At 36.9% G+C, this 19,223-nt stretch overlaps 1 protein-coding gene across 1 annotated transcript in view; it reads left to right on the forward strand.

The window, feature by feature from the left end:
• Positions 1-19,223, forward strand: part of RNF169 (ring finger protein 169) — a 97,035-nt gene that overhangs the window by 27,154 nt on the left and 50,658 nt on the right. The window contains exon 2 of the mRNA XM_004482657.4: positions 909-982. Within this exon, the coding sequence (XP_004482714.2) occupies positions 909-982 (74 nt within the window). The remainder of the gene's footprint in view (positions 1-908; positions 983-19,223) is intronic.

A 19,223-nucleotide genomic window follows, 5' to 3' on the forward strand; every position in this document is an offset into this window, starting at 1 on the left:
TTCATGTGACATAGGACTAATTTTGCTTGTATATAGAGAGAGTTAACAAATCAAGAAGAAAAAGTTGACTCAGTGGAAGAAGGAATAAAGAAAACAAGTGTTTCACATCAAAGGAAATGAAAATTACTCTTGGATATATGAAAATACTCAATTTCACTCATAAAGGAAGTGAAATTATTTCCTTTAAAAAACTTCACTTATTAGAATGACAAAGCTCAAAAACTTTCAGCACTCACTGTGTTGGAAAAGGTGTGAGGCTTTTGGGACTATAAACTGATAAAGGCTTCATGGAGTGCGATTTAGTGTTGTCTGTAAATAATATTGTGGCTTGACAGAAGGGGGAGGAGAGATGCAGTGCTATAGAAAGGAAACATTGTGATCAATCTCTGGAGAACTATGAATGGCATGGTGAAGGTTTTGACTGTATTCCATAGGCCAGTAGGATAAAAATGAGGTAATACTTGATTTTAGGAAAATACTCTGGTGGCAGTGTTTAGAAAGAAATAGAAAAATGCAGTATTATGAATCAAACTTCAACTCATTTAAAATATGAAATAGCTTTAGTTTGACTTTCCTTCAGGTCTTTTGACATGTTACGTATCAGAGAGGCCCCTCCACCCCCACATGCATTTATTTTCCTCCATAGCACTTGGTACCGCCATTTGTATTATATGCTTATACTTGTTTATTGTCTGTTTGTTTCCACAAGATTGTAAGTTCATTTGTTCAGTGCTTCTTCCCAGAGCTTAAACTTTAAAAAATATTTGTTAAGTGAATTAATATTCAAAGGAAGATGGCCGCAACTTTTTATGTGGTGTATAATGTGTGGGGCACAGTAGACACATTCTTCGTTTCTTTCTGGGGATGTCCATTAATAAGTGTTGTTGTTGTTTTTTTCTTTCCTCTAGAGTTTATTTTCAGAGCACCAATCAAATTAAGCAAGCCTGGGGAACTTCGTGAGGAATATGAAAGCCTGAGAAAGGTATAGTATACGTATTATCATGGCATTTATTTTCTTAAAAGTAAATGGAAATAATGGTGTTAAGGGATGCTTAGAGGGAGTTTTGATTTATCTTTTTCTTATTTACTATACAGAGCCTGTCTTTCTCTCACATTACCTTATAAACCCACCCAGTTAGAACTGGGTGGCTTAAATGAAGGTAGAGCAAACCTAGACTGAGAAACCCTTTTCAGCTGTCCTTTCAAAGATGCAAATGTAGCTTACAAGGCCTCCTATCACATACCTGCTCCGATAATTGGACACCAAGAAAGATATTCTTGGCACCTTTAACACATGCCTTTAATAATAATAGCTTATATTATTTTTCCTTATCTTGTAAGATTCCTCTAAATACATGTAGCTGGTGTTGTCTTTTATTGCTTTCATTCTAAGTACTCCAGAACTATGACTTAGACCAATAAGGGGGAAGTGAAATAATTTCCTAATTAGAAAATGTTCACCATGGGAAAGCTTCTGGCTGTGCCCTTATCATCTTATTTTTGACATTTTCAAGCTAATTGTCTGGGAATTACCTAGAAAATTGAGATTTCAAAAAGGATGGTGATGACTGGATTTGTATCATTCTTTCCCAGTCCTCTCCCTGTACCACCATCCCTCATTTACCTATATAATTGATTAGGTAATCATTCTGTATGTAGATATTTAATATTTTATAAAGATAAATAATCCACTGAATCTGAATCAGGCATTATCATAAAACAGACAAGGAAATAATGTTGTAGATGAAAAATTGGTATTTAATAAGGTCATGTTAAAGAGAAAAGGTAGTAGAAACGTATACTTATTATACATTCTCTGACCTTCCCTTTTAAATAAGTGTGTCAAATGTTGATTTGTATCCTCATGCTCCATTTGTATTTGTATTGTGGTTTGTTTATTTTTTTAATCACTTACAAAGCTTTTTCTACATAGGAAGAAATTACTTTCAGGGACCCACAGATACCTCTTAAATAAAATTCCAGAATATTCAGATATTTACTTCTAATAAGTTTTTCAAAAACTTTTAGAATATGGAAATTTTAAAGCTATCATTTTGAAGGTAATCTTAAAGAGAGAAAATAAGGACTTTGGAGTAGAAAAAGGATAAAGCAGAAGGCATAGTAAGAGTAGAGATTTTAATAAGCTTTAGGAGAGAGCATGAAACCTTGTTCCTGTTAAGAGGGAAGGGATGAAAAAATGATTCGAAAAGGATTTGATGGCATAATGCTATCATCTAATGAAGCTAGGGCAGTCTCATCTATAAACTGGTTTGGATTTGAGAAATACTCGTATCGATTGGGTTAAATAAAAGTTAGCTTCTTCCTTACTCCCAAGCACCAAGTTATCCTGCATCTGTTGTATAACCTGGAAATGGGAACTCCAGGTCATAAAATCCAAAGGCATTAAGGGGAACAGATGTGGCTTAAGCGGTTGAGCACCTGCTTCCCACATGGGAGGTCCCAGGTTCGGTTCTCAATGCCTCTTAAAAACAAAAAGACAAGAAACAAACAAACAAAAAAACCAACTCAGGGGAACCAATAGGCTCAGTGGTTGAGTGCCAGCTTCCCACATAAGAGGTCCCAGGTTCAATCCTGGCCCCAGTATGTTAAAACAACAATAACAACAAAAACCACATTAATTAGTATATCCACACAACAGAATACTATTTAGCAATAAAATGGAATGAATGACTGATATATGCTACGACATGGACAGACCTCAAAAATATGCTAAGTGAAAGAAGCAACACATAAGAAACCACATACTGTGTGATTCCATTTCTATAAAATGTCCAGAATAGGCAAATCTATAGAGACAAATAGTAGATTGGTGGTTGCTGGAGCAGGGCGTGGGAACAGGAATTAATAGTAAATGGCATGAGGGATCTTATAGGGGGGTGTTCTAAAACTGACTTACAGAATATTCCACAACTTGGTAAATTTACTAAAAATTATTGAATTATATACTTGAAACAGGTTGGATGATATCGTATTTTTCAAATCTGCTCACTACTTTCTAATATGTTCATTGTTTTAATTGAAATTTCCTATATTACAAGAGAGAAGGAGCATCTTATGTTTATTGACCATTTGTATGCTTTCCATGAATTGCTTATGTAAAACCTTTAGATGTGAAAACGAGTCTGCTTTCCATCTTTTGAGTACTTCTGATCTTGACTGCTACTGGCATGCTTTGTTTTTCTGTGCTGTTCTAGATTTATGCTATTAAAATACAAGTTTTCTGATGTTTTATGGGGTTTTAAGTGAAAGGGGAGTATTAGCATGCACTCAGTCTTCCATCTTGACATACTGCATGAGGGCAAGAATTTTGTTTTATTCATTCTTGTTACATAAAAGTTTGCAGTAAATGCATGTTGAAATGAAAAAGAAATTTTGGGGGGTCAAAGTATTTCAATGTTGATCTAGTTATATGTTTCCATTCTATATGAAACTGACAGTTTTGTTTTTTGAAATTGATTTATTCATCTCTGTAAATTCTATTTATTAGTTGGATTAAGCTTTTTATTTACATCATTGTTTCTTCTGCTCATAGAGTTTGTTATGTCCTTAACTTTGACCATGTGGATTAAGTAATAGATAATAGTTCCTTTATGGTAGAGTTGGGAAACACATAATCCAGCATGACCTTAATTTGTCATCTTTGACTCATTGGACTCTGAAAGGTTTGAAGGTAAGGGGAAATACAACCTTTGCTTCTCATCTACTGTATTAGTCAGCCAAAGGGGTGCTGATGTAAAGTACCAGAAATTGGTTGGCTTTTATAAAGAATCTTTATTTGGGATAGAAGCTTACAGTCATGAGGCCAACTTAAGCCACCAAAAGTCTGTTCCCATCTGTTGAAGCAAGATGGCGGGCAATATCTGCAAGGGGTCAGCCTTCCTCTTTCCTTTCAAGGCTCCGTGGTCCCAGCTTCTTCTTATCTCAGCTGTAGGCTGGTATAGGGCTCATCTCTCTTCCTCAGGTGCTCATTTCTTTCTGGGCTCAATTGCTCTGGTCTTTTCACAAGGTCAGCTGTAAACTGTCAGATGAATTGCTCAGCTGTCCGGGACTCCAGGATCAAGTTCTCTCCTCTGTATTCTTCTTCTCTGTTTGTCTCCTTCCATGTGAGAGTCTGTTTTTATCAGCCCACCAAGGGGGCTGGGACTCATTGCTGAGTTGCACTCTAATGACATGGTTTAAATCTAAGCCCTATTCTTAACCTAATTTAATCAGACCTCTCAGCTGATAAAATCGAAGGGTTATTATGCCTGGAGGAACAGACCAGTTACAAACGTAATCTATATCTCTTTTTGGAATTTATAAATAATATCAAACTGCCACAACTTACTTATCTCCCTGGTTTCTGTAGTGGGAAAGATCAACTGCTTTTAATAATTCCACAGATCACAGGCATGCTTTAGGTTTTCTTGGAATTGATTGGCTGACCTAGCATTTTCTTTTTTCTCCCTCCCCATTGGTTTGTTTTTTGAAAAGTATTTTCTCCCCATTGCTGGCTGAATTATTCAAGTAGTAAACATGCAGTTCTTAGTCCTTAGTCAGAGAACAGAGTAATCAGATGTGGTTAGTGGATTACTAAAGTGAGTATTGGCTCTATGAGGCAGTCATTAACTTTTAAGAAAATGTTATTAGAGAAGTTGTGGGTGTACAGAACAATCATGCATAATGATTCCCATATACCACCCTGTTATTAACGTCTTGCATTGGTGTGGAACATTTGTTACAATTCATGATAGGACATTTTTATAATTGTACTATTGACTATATATAGTCCATGGTTTAATTTAGAATTCACTGTTTGCGTAGTGTGGTTCCATGGATTTTTAAAAATTTTTATTGTTACAATGTATACTAACATTTCCCCATCTAATCACATTCAGTGATATATCTATCTATATATCTATCTACATATATCAGTGCTGTTAATTATGTTCACAGTGCTGTGCCACCACCACCACCACCATCCAGTACCAAAACATTTCCATTTCTCCAAATAGGAACCCTATACATTTTAAACCTTAACTTACCATTTCCTATCCCCCTCCATCCCCTGGTAACCTATATTCTAGATTTTAACTCTGTGAAAGTCATTACTTTTGTGAAGGGAGTTTTTAAAGGTAACTAAACTTTTTGGACCTAATTATCTTTGAAATGATATTTTTATTCCTTTTATTATTTTTCTGCCTTAGACTGTTAAATTTGATTTACTTTATTAGAACTTGAATATTTCACTGGCTATGCAATGCCTTGTGAGCAGAATCTTCAGCTGGATTTTCCCTTATTATTTTTATTTACTTATTCTTTTTTTTTAAAATATTTATTTATTATTATTATTTTTTAATTACATTAAAAAAAATATATGAGGTCCCATTCAACCCCACCGCCCCCGCCCCCCCACCCCCCCCCACAGCAACACTCCCTCCCACCATTGCGACACATCCACTGCACCTGGCAAGTCCATCTCCGAGCATCACCGCACCCCATAGTCAACGGTCCACATCACAGCCCAGACTCCCCCACGCTCCATCCAGCGGGCCCCGGGGGGTTCTACAGTGTCCCGTAATTGTCCGTGAAGCACTATCCAGGACAACTCCACGTCCCGAAAACGCCTCCACATCTCATCTCTTCCTCCCGTTCCCCACACCCAGCAGCCCCCATGGCTACCGTTCCCACACCCATTTCACATTTCCTCTGTGGACATTGGATTGGTTGTGTCCATTGCACACCTATGTCAAGTGAGGGCTTAGATTGCACATGGGTACTGGATGCACTCTTCCCGCTTCTAGTTGTAGACACTCTAGGCTCCATGTTGTGGTGGTTGACCTTCTTCAACTCCATGTTGGCTGAGTGGAGTAAGTCCAATAAGTCAAAGTGTAGGAGCTGAAGTCAGTTGAGGCTCTGGGCCTGGGTGTCATATTATCAGTCCAGAGATTCAAATCCCCTACATATATCTTAAACTCAGCACCAACTACAATTCCAATAATATTTACTTATTCTTAAAAGAACATTGTATTTACTTGGAAAGTTTAAAATATGTTCTGTTACACTACAGAAGAAGCAGGGTGTTTGCATGTTTAAATTCCTCCCCCCTCATTAAATCTTTCAGAATGGATCTGTTTGTTTGGTCTCTTTAACTCTCTACCATATTTAACATATCTTTCACATAGGTACTCACCAAATGCTTATTGAATTGTATTGTTGGTCATTAATTTCTAAGCCCCTTCTTTCTTTTTTTTTAAGTTAATACTTTTTTCCCTCCCCGCCCACTCCGCCACCCCTCCTCTGCCCCCGCCCTGCTGTTTTTGCTGTCTGTGTCCATTTGCTGTATGACTTTCTGTATCTATTTCTCTTTTTGTCTTCTCTGTTTTTCTTCCCATCTCTCCCCTTCCCCCTTGCTTCACCTTGACTCTCCCCTTCTTCTATCTTTTTTTGCATCATCATCTTGCTGCAGGACTCACTTGCATGGGCACTGGCTTGCTGTGCAGGCAGACATGGGCACTCGGCTCGCCGCGCAGGTACTCATGAGGGCACTTGCCCCGCAGGCACTTGGCTCGCCACACAGCACTGGCTTGCCATACAGGCAGGCTTTCTCTTTTTTACTAGGAGGTCCCAGGGATTGAACCCAGGTCCTCCCATATGGTAGGCAGTGGCCCTATCACTTGAGCCACATCCTCTTTCCCCTTTATTTCTAAGGGACTTAGAAACTTATTTTCTAAGCTGTGCAACTGTCTCATGATTGAGTGAGATGTATTTTAAGATTTCTAGGGTTCTTTTTGCTATATACCATTTGCTATTTTTTCTTCTTTCCTCTGAAAGATTATGATATAATCTTTAAGGAAACGCCCACTTTTGGAATATGCTGCTTTGCTTCTTTGTAGATGCAGAAAATAGGTACAGAATTTCATAGTATATCTTTTAAGAGCAAGTAAACTGTATCATACTGAGGAGGAAAAACTCTCGAGTAAGTTTTCCACTTTTCGCTGGAAATAGACTTAATATTGACTGCATGAGGAAAGAGCAATTAGCTTGTAAGATGGGCAAAATCTAAAAATATTATACATGGTTGTTTTTCCCTTCTGTTTAGGTGAAACAGCTTTATCAAATAACATACTTTTCACAGAAAATAATACATTTGGGAAATTCAAAGCTTGATCAAATTTAATTAAAATATCAGATTATTCAGATTTTTTCTACTATTTGCTATCTTTCCCTGTCTTATTTATGAGAAGAGAGGATCAATAGTTTAAGATTACTATATTGGTATGATTTATTTTATGGTTTAGAGAACAGTTTAATTAAAATCATTTCAATGCTACTCAAATGTCAAACTAGAGGATATTCCAGGAGCACCTACAACTATTATAGCTATAGTACAAATAAAATATTTTCTTAAAATATCTGATTAGTGAGACTTATTTTTTCTGCTTGTTCATTGTTTAAAAAAAGTTCAGATTATAGAGATTTAAAAAAAAAAAAAAAGAAAATCCCAATACCTAGTGACCATATTTAAGTGTTTTTATAAATTTAGGCTAAAGGCTTGAAAAAAAAAGTAGGCTCACACTATATAGCGTGATACCTTTTTTACTGCCTTTTAAAAATTTAGCACTATATTTGAAGCTTTCTGTATATATAGATCCATGTCAGTGTTCCATAAATATAGACCCATGTCAACATTTTTAATGGCTTAAATAGAATGACAGAAAATATAATTGTAATGTATCACATGTATGCTCTTTCCCCTAAAGCCAAAACAATTTGAAATCAGAAATTTTAAAATATAGTATATAAAAAAAGATTCTCCAAGATAAATTAATTTTTAAAATTTCCCATATCTTACCAAATTTGTGTAAAAATACACAGATAATCTGCTTTTAATGATAATTGATTGCTTCCTTTGAAATTGCAAGCTTGGTTATAGGTTATCTTTTTCTGGAGTAAATTAAGAATTGAAGGTATTATTCTCTGTTTGCATCTGAAAGCCAACTTTTCTTTGTTTATCCCAAACTTTTGAAAAATACAGGTGGTCAACACATCATAATACAGAGATGATGTAGATGTTTTACCTTAAGTTGAGAGCCAGTACTGTGCAGTGGCTAAGTGCCAAAGTTCACATCCTGACTCTGCCAGTTAGTGTTGTGTGAACATCGCCATGTATTAATTTTCTACTCTGTAAAATGAACACCATATAGTTATTGTGAAATAGTGAAATATTGTGAAATAGCACATAATAATCGACGTGTGTTAAATAATATTATTCTTTAAAATTTGGAATTTGAAAAAATCTAACACAAAGTAACCTGCTTCATTGCTGCCATTTATTTGGGTAAGAAATGGCAGACAGTCAAAAAGTCATCTTTGGGGAGTTCTACACATGTGTATGATAATTTTTTAAGCTCACAACTTCTATAATAATATATTTTAAAAATAATAGTGTGAGTTAGGGAAAAAAATGCACCAAATGTAAGATATGGACTATAGTTAGTTGTAGTATTTTGACAATATTCTTCCATAATTTGTAACAAATGTTTTACAACAATGCAAGGTGTTGGTGGTGGGGTGATGTATGGGACCCTGTATAATGTTATGCATGTTTGTTTTGTAAGTTCACAACTTTTACTATACACTTATTGTTTTTGTTCATGCATGAATGATATACTTCAGTAAAGTAAAAAAAAAACTTATCATTGGAGGAGGGAGAGTTGGTGATATAAAGCAGAAATGAATTCCCAATTTTTTTTACTTTGGGCAGTGGAGGCCTATTTACAATAACTTACTTAAAGATCTTACTTTCTACTTTTCATAAGTGAGTACTTGGAAGCGGACTTGGCCCAGTGGTTAGGGCATCTGTCTACCACATGGGAGGTCCGAGGTTCAAACCCCAGGCCTCCTTGACCCGTGTGGAGCTGGCCCATGCGCAGTGCTGATGGCGCGCAAGGAGTGCCGTGCCATGCTGGGGTGTCCCCTGTGTAGGGGAGCCTCATGCGCAAGGAGTGCGCCCTGTAAGGAGAGCCGCCCAGCGCAAAGGAAAGTTCAGCCTGCCCAGGAATGGCGCCACACACACGGAGAGCTGACACAACAAGATGACGCAACAAAAAGAAACAGATTCCTGTGCCGCTGACAACAACAGAAGCAGACAAAGAAGAACACACAGCAAATAGACACAGAGAACAGACAACTGGGGCAGGGGGGAAGGGGAGAGAAATAAATAAATCTTAAAAAAAAAAATAGGTGAGTACCTTCTCCTTCATCCCAGGTTTTTAGCTTGGCAGCTAAACATATAATTTATGCAGTATCTGCTGATTCAATTTATGTGTAAATTTGAATGCCTGCAATTAATTTAATATTAATTTCTGTGTAATGCATATAATAATTTAAAACCCATTTGAAGTAATTTTAAACATCTGATATTATTTAAAGGAGAAAATTTATAAAATGTTATTTTAATATATTTAGATAAGCTTAATTCTAAATCAAACATTTGAAAGTTGTTTTAGAATTTAAAGTGAAGAGAGTGTGTATCATCAATATGATTTCCTTAAACTTAAGTAAGAATTATAAGAGCAAATCAGTTGCTTTGATACTAATTATGTGATTGCTCAAGTATAAGTCATGGCTTTGACCTTGTATGCAAAAGATCATTTACTGTGATTTCTGGATTCTGTGGAATGGGAAGCTGAGAATAGTTCTAGTTCATTCCAAAATACATTATTTCTGTGGCAGCATGAGATATAGTCACCCATTAGACCTTTCTATAAGTGTTAATGTCAACTGAGAGTCTAGGAAACAGATAGAAGATGTAAAGCACTGATTTTTCTAGATATTAAAGTAAATTGAAATGCTCTAACACTAATTTGAGTATAAGTTCATCATGTTCTGAAGCAGTGGTCTACAACTCGTTTCACAGCTTGTGTTATACTCCTTTCCTCCCCATAAAAGTTTGAAATATTTTAAATTTCTTCCATTAAAGAATAAGCTCTAAACAGCAGCAAAAATATCTTCAACCTATTTATTGAGATGGAGCTATTTAGTAGGTGCAAAGTTATGGACTATAAGTTATGGACAAATTATATATGGACTATATAATTTGTGAAATTAAAATATATTGAAAACTAAATACATCATTTAATATGTTAGTGCAGTAGTATTTGCATGTAATTAAAATAAACATACACATATGGGGATGTATGCTGAAACATTTTTTATTTGGAGAGGCAGTATAGGGGCTGAGAACTTGGAGCTGTGGGCCTGGAACAGGGGTTGGTAAACTTTTTCTGTAAAGGACCAGAATATAAATATTTTTGACTTGGTGGGTCAAAAAGTCTCCTTTGTAGTGACTCAGTTCTGCTTTGTGGTATAAAAGCATCTATGAACAATATGTAAATGAATGCATATGGCTGTGTTCCAACAGTTTTATTTATGGTGTTGGTTGTTGGCAATCCTTGGCGTTCCTTGGCTTATAGCTGCATTAGTCATATCTCTGCCATCATCTTCACATGGCCATATTTCTTCTATGTCTGTGTATCTGTATCCAGATTTCCTTCTTATTAAGAGACCAGTCATATTGCATTTAGGGACCACCCTAGTCCAGTATGATCTCATTTTAACTAGTTAAATCTACAAAGGCTCTGTTTCCAAATAAGATCACAATCACAGGTACCAGTGGATATGAATTTCTGGAGTACACTATTTAACCCAGTACAAAGGCATTGAGCTGAATTTGCTCCAATTTCTGGCTTTGGCTGCTGGCCCAGACTACTGGGTTTGAATTCCATCTTCTTTAGTAACCAGCTGTGAGACCTAGGCCAAATTAATCAATCTCTGTGTACCTTACTTTTCTCATCTGTAAAAACAGCATAATAATGATACCTAGCTCTTAGAGTTAGGTAAGGATTTAATGAGATGGAACTTGTAAAGCACTTTTAAGTCCATTTGTTTCTGGCACAAAGTACTAGCAGTATATTTGAGTGTTATAAGTATTGAATGGGGAGAACATTTAAGAAATTTGAAGCCATTGATTCTAGTTTATTATAATGTTTTCCTGGCTAATTTTTACCTATGATCTGGCTCTGCTCTAATCTTTTCTCCACAGTAGCCAGGGTGGTGTTTCTAAAATGTACGTCTGCTTTGTCTCCTCTTCGGTTTAGCACGTTGCGATGGCTCCCCCTCGCCCTAAGATCAGAATCCAAGTTTTACACCTAATACCTAAATGGTCCTAAATAATTTGGTTTGGTTGATTTCTTGCTCCTCATTTCCCTTTCCTCAGCCCTAGTCTGTGTTGGTTGTCCTTCAGTAAGATACTTGTACTTCTGTCAAAATATATGTATGTTTTAAATCTCTTTTTTATTTTTTTAAAGTTAAAATTTTTATTTTATTTTGATGTATCAGTGCTGGGGATTCAACCCTGGACTTTTTATGTGGGAAGCTGATGCTCTACCATTGAGTCACATCGGCTTCCCTGAGTTGATTTTTTCGTTTGTTTGCTTGTTGTTTGCTTTTGTTTTCAGGAGGCCGGAACCTCCCGTGTGGGAAGTAGGTGATCAACTGCTTGAGCCACATCCACTCTCCTTTAATCTCTTTAGTTTATCTTAGACTGTACCCTCTAGTAGGACAGGGATGGGTCTATCATTGTGTTATTAGTACTTAGCATGTATTATTGGTTTGGCATATAATAGACATTCCATAAAAGCTATACTATGCTACATATAGCATAGTAAAAAGGATGGATACCTTATCAGGCAGGTGAGAAAAGAATGACCTAACCCCAGCACTCTGGAATCCTACTCTGGGGAATTTTGCAAGGAACCTTCCAGGGATCTCAGGCTGCAACTGAATTTTTCTAAAGGTATCCAGGTCTGTATCATGCAGGGCAAAAGTGATTAATATCTTGAAATCTGCAGAGAAGCACTGAGGAATTAGGGCCCAGTTTGGCCACCTATAGGCAACTTAGTCAGTTTTAAAAGGCTATAAATCTAGACATGTTTGATTACTAAAATCCTGCCTTATTTAGTGAAATGAGCAATACAACATGAATATTAGTAAAAAATTCTTTTTAAATAAGTTCCTTGATTACAAAATTTTTTTCTTGAGATTTAACCTAAATTACCACCACATTCATATCTGGGTGGGTGAAATCTGTCTCGTTTGCAAACTAATGGGTATAATAAAATATGTAGTCAAGAGAAGATTGTTATGGTAAACTGTAAGGTACCAGGTCTGAAGGGACATCCTCCAGAGCTTAACAGGGATGACATGCTCAACAATTGGAAAACAGTGGGATTCCTAAAGGCTGATGCCACACTAGGTCAAAGTGCAGGAGAATGATCCATAGACCAGGAACAAATTTTTTCTCCCCCTCTCTAGCTGTAGGTCCTTAGGCAAGTGGCTAAGCCTCAGTTTTCTTTTCTATAAATTTGCTCATAGGAATGGTGTGAGGATTAAAGTGAGATACCCCATGTAAAGTGCTAAGCCATAACCAGGCACATAGTAAATGCTCAATCTGTTTTGTTTGTTTTTAAATTTTGTTTTTATTTTTAATTTTATTGTGGTAAAATATTAACATAAAATTTGCCATTTTAAAACATACACTTATGTACATTAATTACATTCACGATGTTTTACAATCATCACCACTATCTATTTCCAAACTTTTTCATCTCTAGGAAACAAGTTTTACTGAATTAAAATTTTTTATTTCAGCCTCTATATTTTTAATTTTCAAGGGTTATTCTTATTCTCTGAGTTTTACTATTATAGCATCCTGTTCTTGTTTCATGAATCCTATCTCTCTGAGTTTCTTTTAGATTTTCTTTCCTTCCCTAAAATATCTCATTTTTGTTTTTTTCATGCACATGTGCGTGTTATATTGTTCATGTTTGAGACTTTTCTCAAATGTCACATGATTCTTGGCTCTCTGTGTATATTCATGAAGCTCTAAAAAACTAATTGGAAGCTGGTGCTTGGTCAGGGCTTGCCCTTTTCAGTGGCAGACTTCCAAATGTCAGTAACTGTGGATATTTTCTTTTGGGCTGGTCAGAATTCTCAGAAAGAAATCTTTCATTTTCTTGCCTGGGAAGCACAGAAAGGAGAAAGCTAGAGTTTTTCTTTTGGTTATATAGACTTAGTCTCATTATTGTTAAAAATTTATTATGTTAAATATACAGCATGAAATTTCCAATTTTAACCACTTTCAACTCTCCAATTCAGTGGTATTAATTAAATTTGCAATGCTCTGCTACTATCACGACCATCCATTACCAAAACTTTTTCATCACCCCAGACAGAAAACTCCATATCCATTAAGCGTTAACTCCCCATTTCCACCCACATTAATGACACCGCTATCCTTTCAGTAACCTGTAATCTGATTTCTGGCTCTATGAAATTACATATTCTAGTTATTTCATATACACAAAATCATACAATATCTGTCCATTTGTGTGTGGCTTATTTCACTCAACATCTTATCTTCAAGATTCAGCCATGTTATAGCATGTATCAGAACTTCATTCCGTTCTAGAAATGACTCATTCCGTTATATGTATATACCATATATTTTTTTATCCATTCCTCTGCTGATGGGCACTTGGATTATTGGATTGCTTTCACCTTTTGGCTCTTGTGAATAATAATGCTGCTGTGAACATCTATGTGCAAATGTTTGCTCAAGTCCCTGCTTTCAATTCTTTGGGGGTATTTTTCAACAAGTGGGATTGCCAGGTCCTATGGTAATTCGATACTTAACTTTATGAGGAACCATCAAACTTTTCCACAGAAGCAGCACCGTTTTACTTTCCCACCAACAATGCAATAATGTTCTGTTTTTGTTGTTTTTTTTTTTTTAATTTTTTTATTTTTTATTGACTTTGTAATAATATTACATTAAAAATATATGTGAGGTCCCATTCAACCCCATCCCCCCACCCCCCCTCTCCCCCCCCCAACAACACTCGTTCCCATCATCATGACACATCCATTGGATTTTGTAAGTACATCTTTGGGCCCCTCTGCACCTCATATACATTGGTTCACATCATAGCCCATACTCTCCTCCATTCCATCCAGTGGGCCCTGTGAGGATTTACAATGTCCGGTGATTGCCTCTGAAGTACCATCCAGGGCAGCTCCATGTCCCAAAGACGCCTCCACCTCTCATCTCTTCCTGCCTTTCCCCATACCCTTCGTCCACTATGTCCACTTTTCCCATTCCAATGCCACCTCTTCTATGTGGACATTGGATTGGTTGTGTCCATTGCACCTCTATGTCAAGAGGAGGGTCAGATTCCACCTGGATGCTGGATGCAATCCTCCCATTTTCAGTTGTAATCACTCTAGGCTCCATGGTGTGGTGGTTGTCCTTCTTCAACTCCATCTTAGCTGAGTGTGGTAAGTCCAATAAATCAGATTGTAGGTGCTGGAGTCTGTTGAGGCTCAGGATCTGGCTATCACATTGTCAGTCCAGAGATTCAAATCCCCTAAATATATCTTAAACCCCAACATTAACTGCACCTCCAGCACATTGGCATGAAAGTCTTATGAAGGGAGATCCCATCTGTGTCCAGATTCATCACACATAAACACCATTTCCAAAGAGGGGCCATCTGCCCTGGTAGTTAACCCCATCGGCCATGACCATAACTCCCGTGGGTCTCTTTAGCCCTCAAAGCAATAATGTTCTTATTCCTCCATATCCTTGCCAGCACTTATTTTCCTTATTTTAATCATACCATCATCCTTGTGTGTGTGAAGTGGTATCTCATTTGCGATCTTGATTTGCATTTCCTTAATGGATATGTTGAATATCTTTTCATACACGTCCTTTCTAGATCTTTGCCCATTTCAAAATGGGTTGTTTTCTTGTTGAGTTATAGGAGTTCTTGATATATTCTGGATATTAAAACCATATTAGATAAATGATGTGTAACTGTTTTCTTCCATTCTGTATGTTGTCTTTTCACTTTCTTAGTGATGTTTTTTGTTGTACAAAAGCTTTTAATTTTTTTTCTTTATTAAATAAGTTGTGGGTTTATGGAACAATTAGGCATAAAATACAGGATTCCTATATATCGCTTGTATTAGTCAGCCAAAGGTGTGCTGATGCAAAATACCAGAAATCTGTTGGCTTTTATAAAGCGTATTTTTTTGGGCTAGAAGCTTACAGTTACCAGGCCATAAGGCACAAGTTAATTCTCTCACCAAAGTCTATTGTTATGTGTTGGAGCAATATGGCTGCTGACATCTGTAAGGTTCCTGGATTCCTTTCTTCCCAGGGTTGCCTCTCTCAGGGCTTAGTTGCTCTGTCATCTTCACAAAGCCCCCTATAGACTATTAATTTAATGGCTTGCTTCTCTTCCCAGGGCTTTCTCTCTTTCCTCATGACCAAGCTCCTCTGCGTGCTTACTTCTCAGGGCTCCAGCTCAAGACTCCCACCTCCCTTTATCTGTGGAGCAGTTTCTCCATGAGTCCCCACCCCTTGGTGGGTGGGGACTCAACATCCTAGTGACGTGAACCAATCAAAGCCTTAATCATTGTTTAATCAAGTAAAAGGAAAACCTCTGAATCCAGTACACTCTCATACACCCAGAGGAAAAGACCAATTTACAAACACATTCCAATATTTCTTTTTGGAATTCATCAGTTATATCAAACTGCTACACTGCTCTACCACCAATATCTTACCTTGGTGTGGAACATTTTTATACAATTGATCATAGCACATTTTTATAATTGTACTATTAATTTAAAGTCCATGGTTGTACTTAGGGTGCACTGTTTGTGTGCTATAGTTCCATGGATTTTTTTTTTTTTTAAAGATTTATTTATTTAATTTCCCCCCCCCTCCCCTGGTTGTCTGTTCTCTGTGTCTATTTGCTGCCATCTTGTTTCTTTGTCTGCTTCTGTTGTCGTCAGCGGCAGCGGCAGGCACGGGAAGTGTGGGCGGCGCCATTTCTGGGCAGGCTGCGCTTTCTTTCGCGCTGGGCGGCTCTCCTTATGGGTGCACTCCTTGCGCGTGGAGCTATGCGGGGGACACCCCTGTGTGGGGGGCACTCCTTGCGCGCATCAGCACTGTGCATGGGCTAGCTCCACACGGGTCAAGGAGGCCCGGGGTTTGAACCGCGGACCTCCCATGTGGTAGACGGACGCCCTAACCACTGGGCCAAGTCCGTTTCCCGGATTTTTTTTTTTAAGATTTTATTTGATTTATGTGTCCCCCCCACCCCCCATTATTTGTGTTCTCTGTCTGTTCTTGCTGTCCATTCGCTGTGTGCTCTTGTTGCTTGCTTGTCTTCTCTTTAGGAGGCACTGGGATCTGAACCTGGGACTTCCCATGTGGGAGAGAGGTGCTCAATTGTTTGAGCCACCTCCATTCCCTGCTTTGTTGTCTTTTTTGTTGTGTTTCTACTTTGTGTCTCCTTGTTGCGTCATCTTGTTGCATCAGGTCACCATACCAGCCCATCGCACCAGCTTGCTGTCTTGCTTGTCTTCTCTGGGAGGCACTGGGAACCAAACCCAGAACCTCCCATGTGGTAGGTGGGAGCTCAATTGCTTGAGCCATATCTGCTCTCCATGGATTTTTATAAAAATTTATTTTATAAACATATAACAATTTAATGTTTTCCCTTTTAATCATATTCTAATATATATTTCAGTGCTGTTGTGTTCATAACGTTATGCTACCATTACCACCTTCGAGTACCAAAACATTTCCATCATTCCAAATAGGAACCCTGTACATTTTAAGTTTTGACTTCCCATTCCTTATCCCTGTTCCATTCCCTGGTAATTTAACCTTTATTCCAGATTCTGACTCTATGAGTTTGCTTATTCTAATTGTTTGAAATTAGTGAACTCATACAATATTTGTCCTTTTGTGTCTGGCTTATTTCACTTAACATGATGTCTTCGAGATTCATCCACGTTGTCACATGTAAAAGGACTTCATTCCTTTTCACAGCTGAATAATATTCCATTATATGTATATACCACATTTTATTTGTACATTCATTGGTTGATGGCCACTTGGATTATTTCCATCTTTTGGCAGTTGTGAATAATGCTGCTATGAACATCAGTGTGCAAATATCCGTTTGAGTTCCTGCTCTCAATTCTTTTGGGTATATACCTGGTAGTGGGATTGCTGAATCATATGGTAATTCTACACTTAGTTTTCTGAGGAACCACCAAACTGTCTTCCACAGTGGCTTCACCATTTTACATTGCCACCAGCAATGAATGAGTGTTCCTGTTTCTCCACATCCTCTCCAACACTTGTAATTTTCCTTTTTTATTTTTAATGACAGCCATTTTAAAGGGTGTGAAATGGTATCTCATTGTGGTTTTGACTCGTAGTTCCCTAATGTCTAATGATATTGAGTACCTTTTCTTGTGCTTTCTGGCCATTTGTATATCTTCCTTGGAGAGATGTCTGTTCAAGTCTTTTGCCCAATTTGATTGGGTTGTTTGTCTTTTTGTTGTTAAGTTGAAAGGTTTCTTTATATATTCTAAATATTAATCCTTTATCATATATGTGGTTTCCAAGTCTTTTCTCTCATTGTGTGGGTTGTCTTTTTACTTTCATAATAAAGTATGTTGAGGAACAAAGTTTTTATTTTGTTGAGGGCCCATATTTATCTATTTTTTCTTTTGTTGCTTGTGCTTTGGGTATAAAGTCCAAGAAAACATTGCCTAACACAAGGTTCTGAAGATGCTTCTCTATGTTTTTTTCTAAGAGTTTGATAGTTCTAGTGGTTACATTTCGGTCTTTGATCCATTTTGAGTTGATTTTTATATATGGTGTAAGGTAGTAGTTCCCTCCCGCCCCATTTTTGTTTTGCAAATGGAGATCCAGTTTATCCCAGCACCATTTTTTAATGTGACTGTTCTTTCCCAATTGAGTAGTTTTGCCGCCTTGTCAAAAAGCGATTGGCCATAAGTGTGAGGGTTGTTTTCTAAGCTCTCAGTTTTATTCCATTGTCCTATATGTCTGTCCTTGTGCCTGTAACATGCTGTTTAGATTATTGTGGTTTTGTAATATGTGTTAAAATCAGGAAATGTGAGTCCTCCAACTTCAGTCTTTTTGAAGATAGCTTTACCTGTTTGGGGCCCATCCTTCCACATAAATTTGATGATTGGTTTTTCCATTTCTGCAAAAATGGTTGTTGGAATTTTGATTGAGATTGCACTGAATCTGTAAATTGCTTTTTGGGTGGTACTGACACCTTTTTTTACCTTTTTATTTTGAAATAATTTCAGTTTTGCAGGACAATTGCAGAAATACAAACCCCAACTTTACTCCACACCCAGGTAACTATATCCACTAACTTTTAACATTTTGCCACATTTGCTGTTTCTCCCTCTCTCTCTCTTTCTTTCATCTAATCCGTTGTCTCTGTCTCTCTCCCTCTTAATCTATTTTCTAAACATTTGGGAGTAGACTGAATAATATATCTTGAACACTTAATACTTATAAGTACATTTCCTAAGAACAAGGATATTCACTTAACTAATCCCTTTAAATAGTTATCAAGTTTAAGCAATTTAACATTGATATAAAGTTTACAGTCTATATTCAAATTTTTTCATATGTACCAATAATGTCGTTTTTGGCATTTTCTTCTCTATCAGTATCATCTGATGGAGATCAGATCCATTCAGGATCATGTATTGCATTTGTCATTATCTGTTTAGTTTCTCTCTTTTTTTTTTTTTAAATAAATTTTATTGCAATATATTCACATAACATGCAGTCCATCTAAAGTGTACATTCACTAGTTTTGGAAAGAAATTACAGAGATGTACATTATCACCACAATCAATTTTAGAGCATTTTCTTTACTATGAAAATAAAAGCTCCCCTTCCTTTCAGCAGTTAACCTCTCAATTCCTCTACCCTTCCCTGCTGTACATAATGCTAATCTAATTCCGTCTTTATAAATTTATTTACACTTATATTTTATATAAGTGGAGTAAGCAGTGAGTAGTACTTTGTGTCTGGTTTCTTTCACTTAGCATAATGTTTAATTTTTGCAGCTGTGATGAGAGAATATATTACTGTTTGTTACAGTTCATAGTTTGTTGTAGGTGTATTTTTTCCCCTATACCACCCTATTATTAAAACCTTGTAGTAGTATGCATTTATTCTAATTCATGGAAGAGCATTCTTATATTTGTATTATTGACTGTGCTTATCATCCACAACAGTGTTCATT

Source organism: Dasypus novemcinctus, chromosome 10 (assembly GCF_030445035.2).
Source record: "Dasypus novemcinctus isolate mDasNov1 chromosome 10, mDasNov1.1.hap2, whole genome shotgun sequence".
NCBI lineage: Eukaryota > Metazoa > Chordata > Mammalia > Cingulata > Dasypodidae > Dasypus > Dasypus novemcinctus.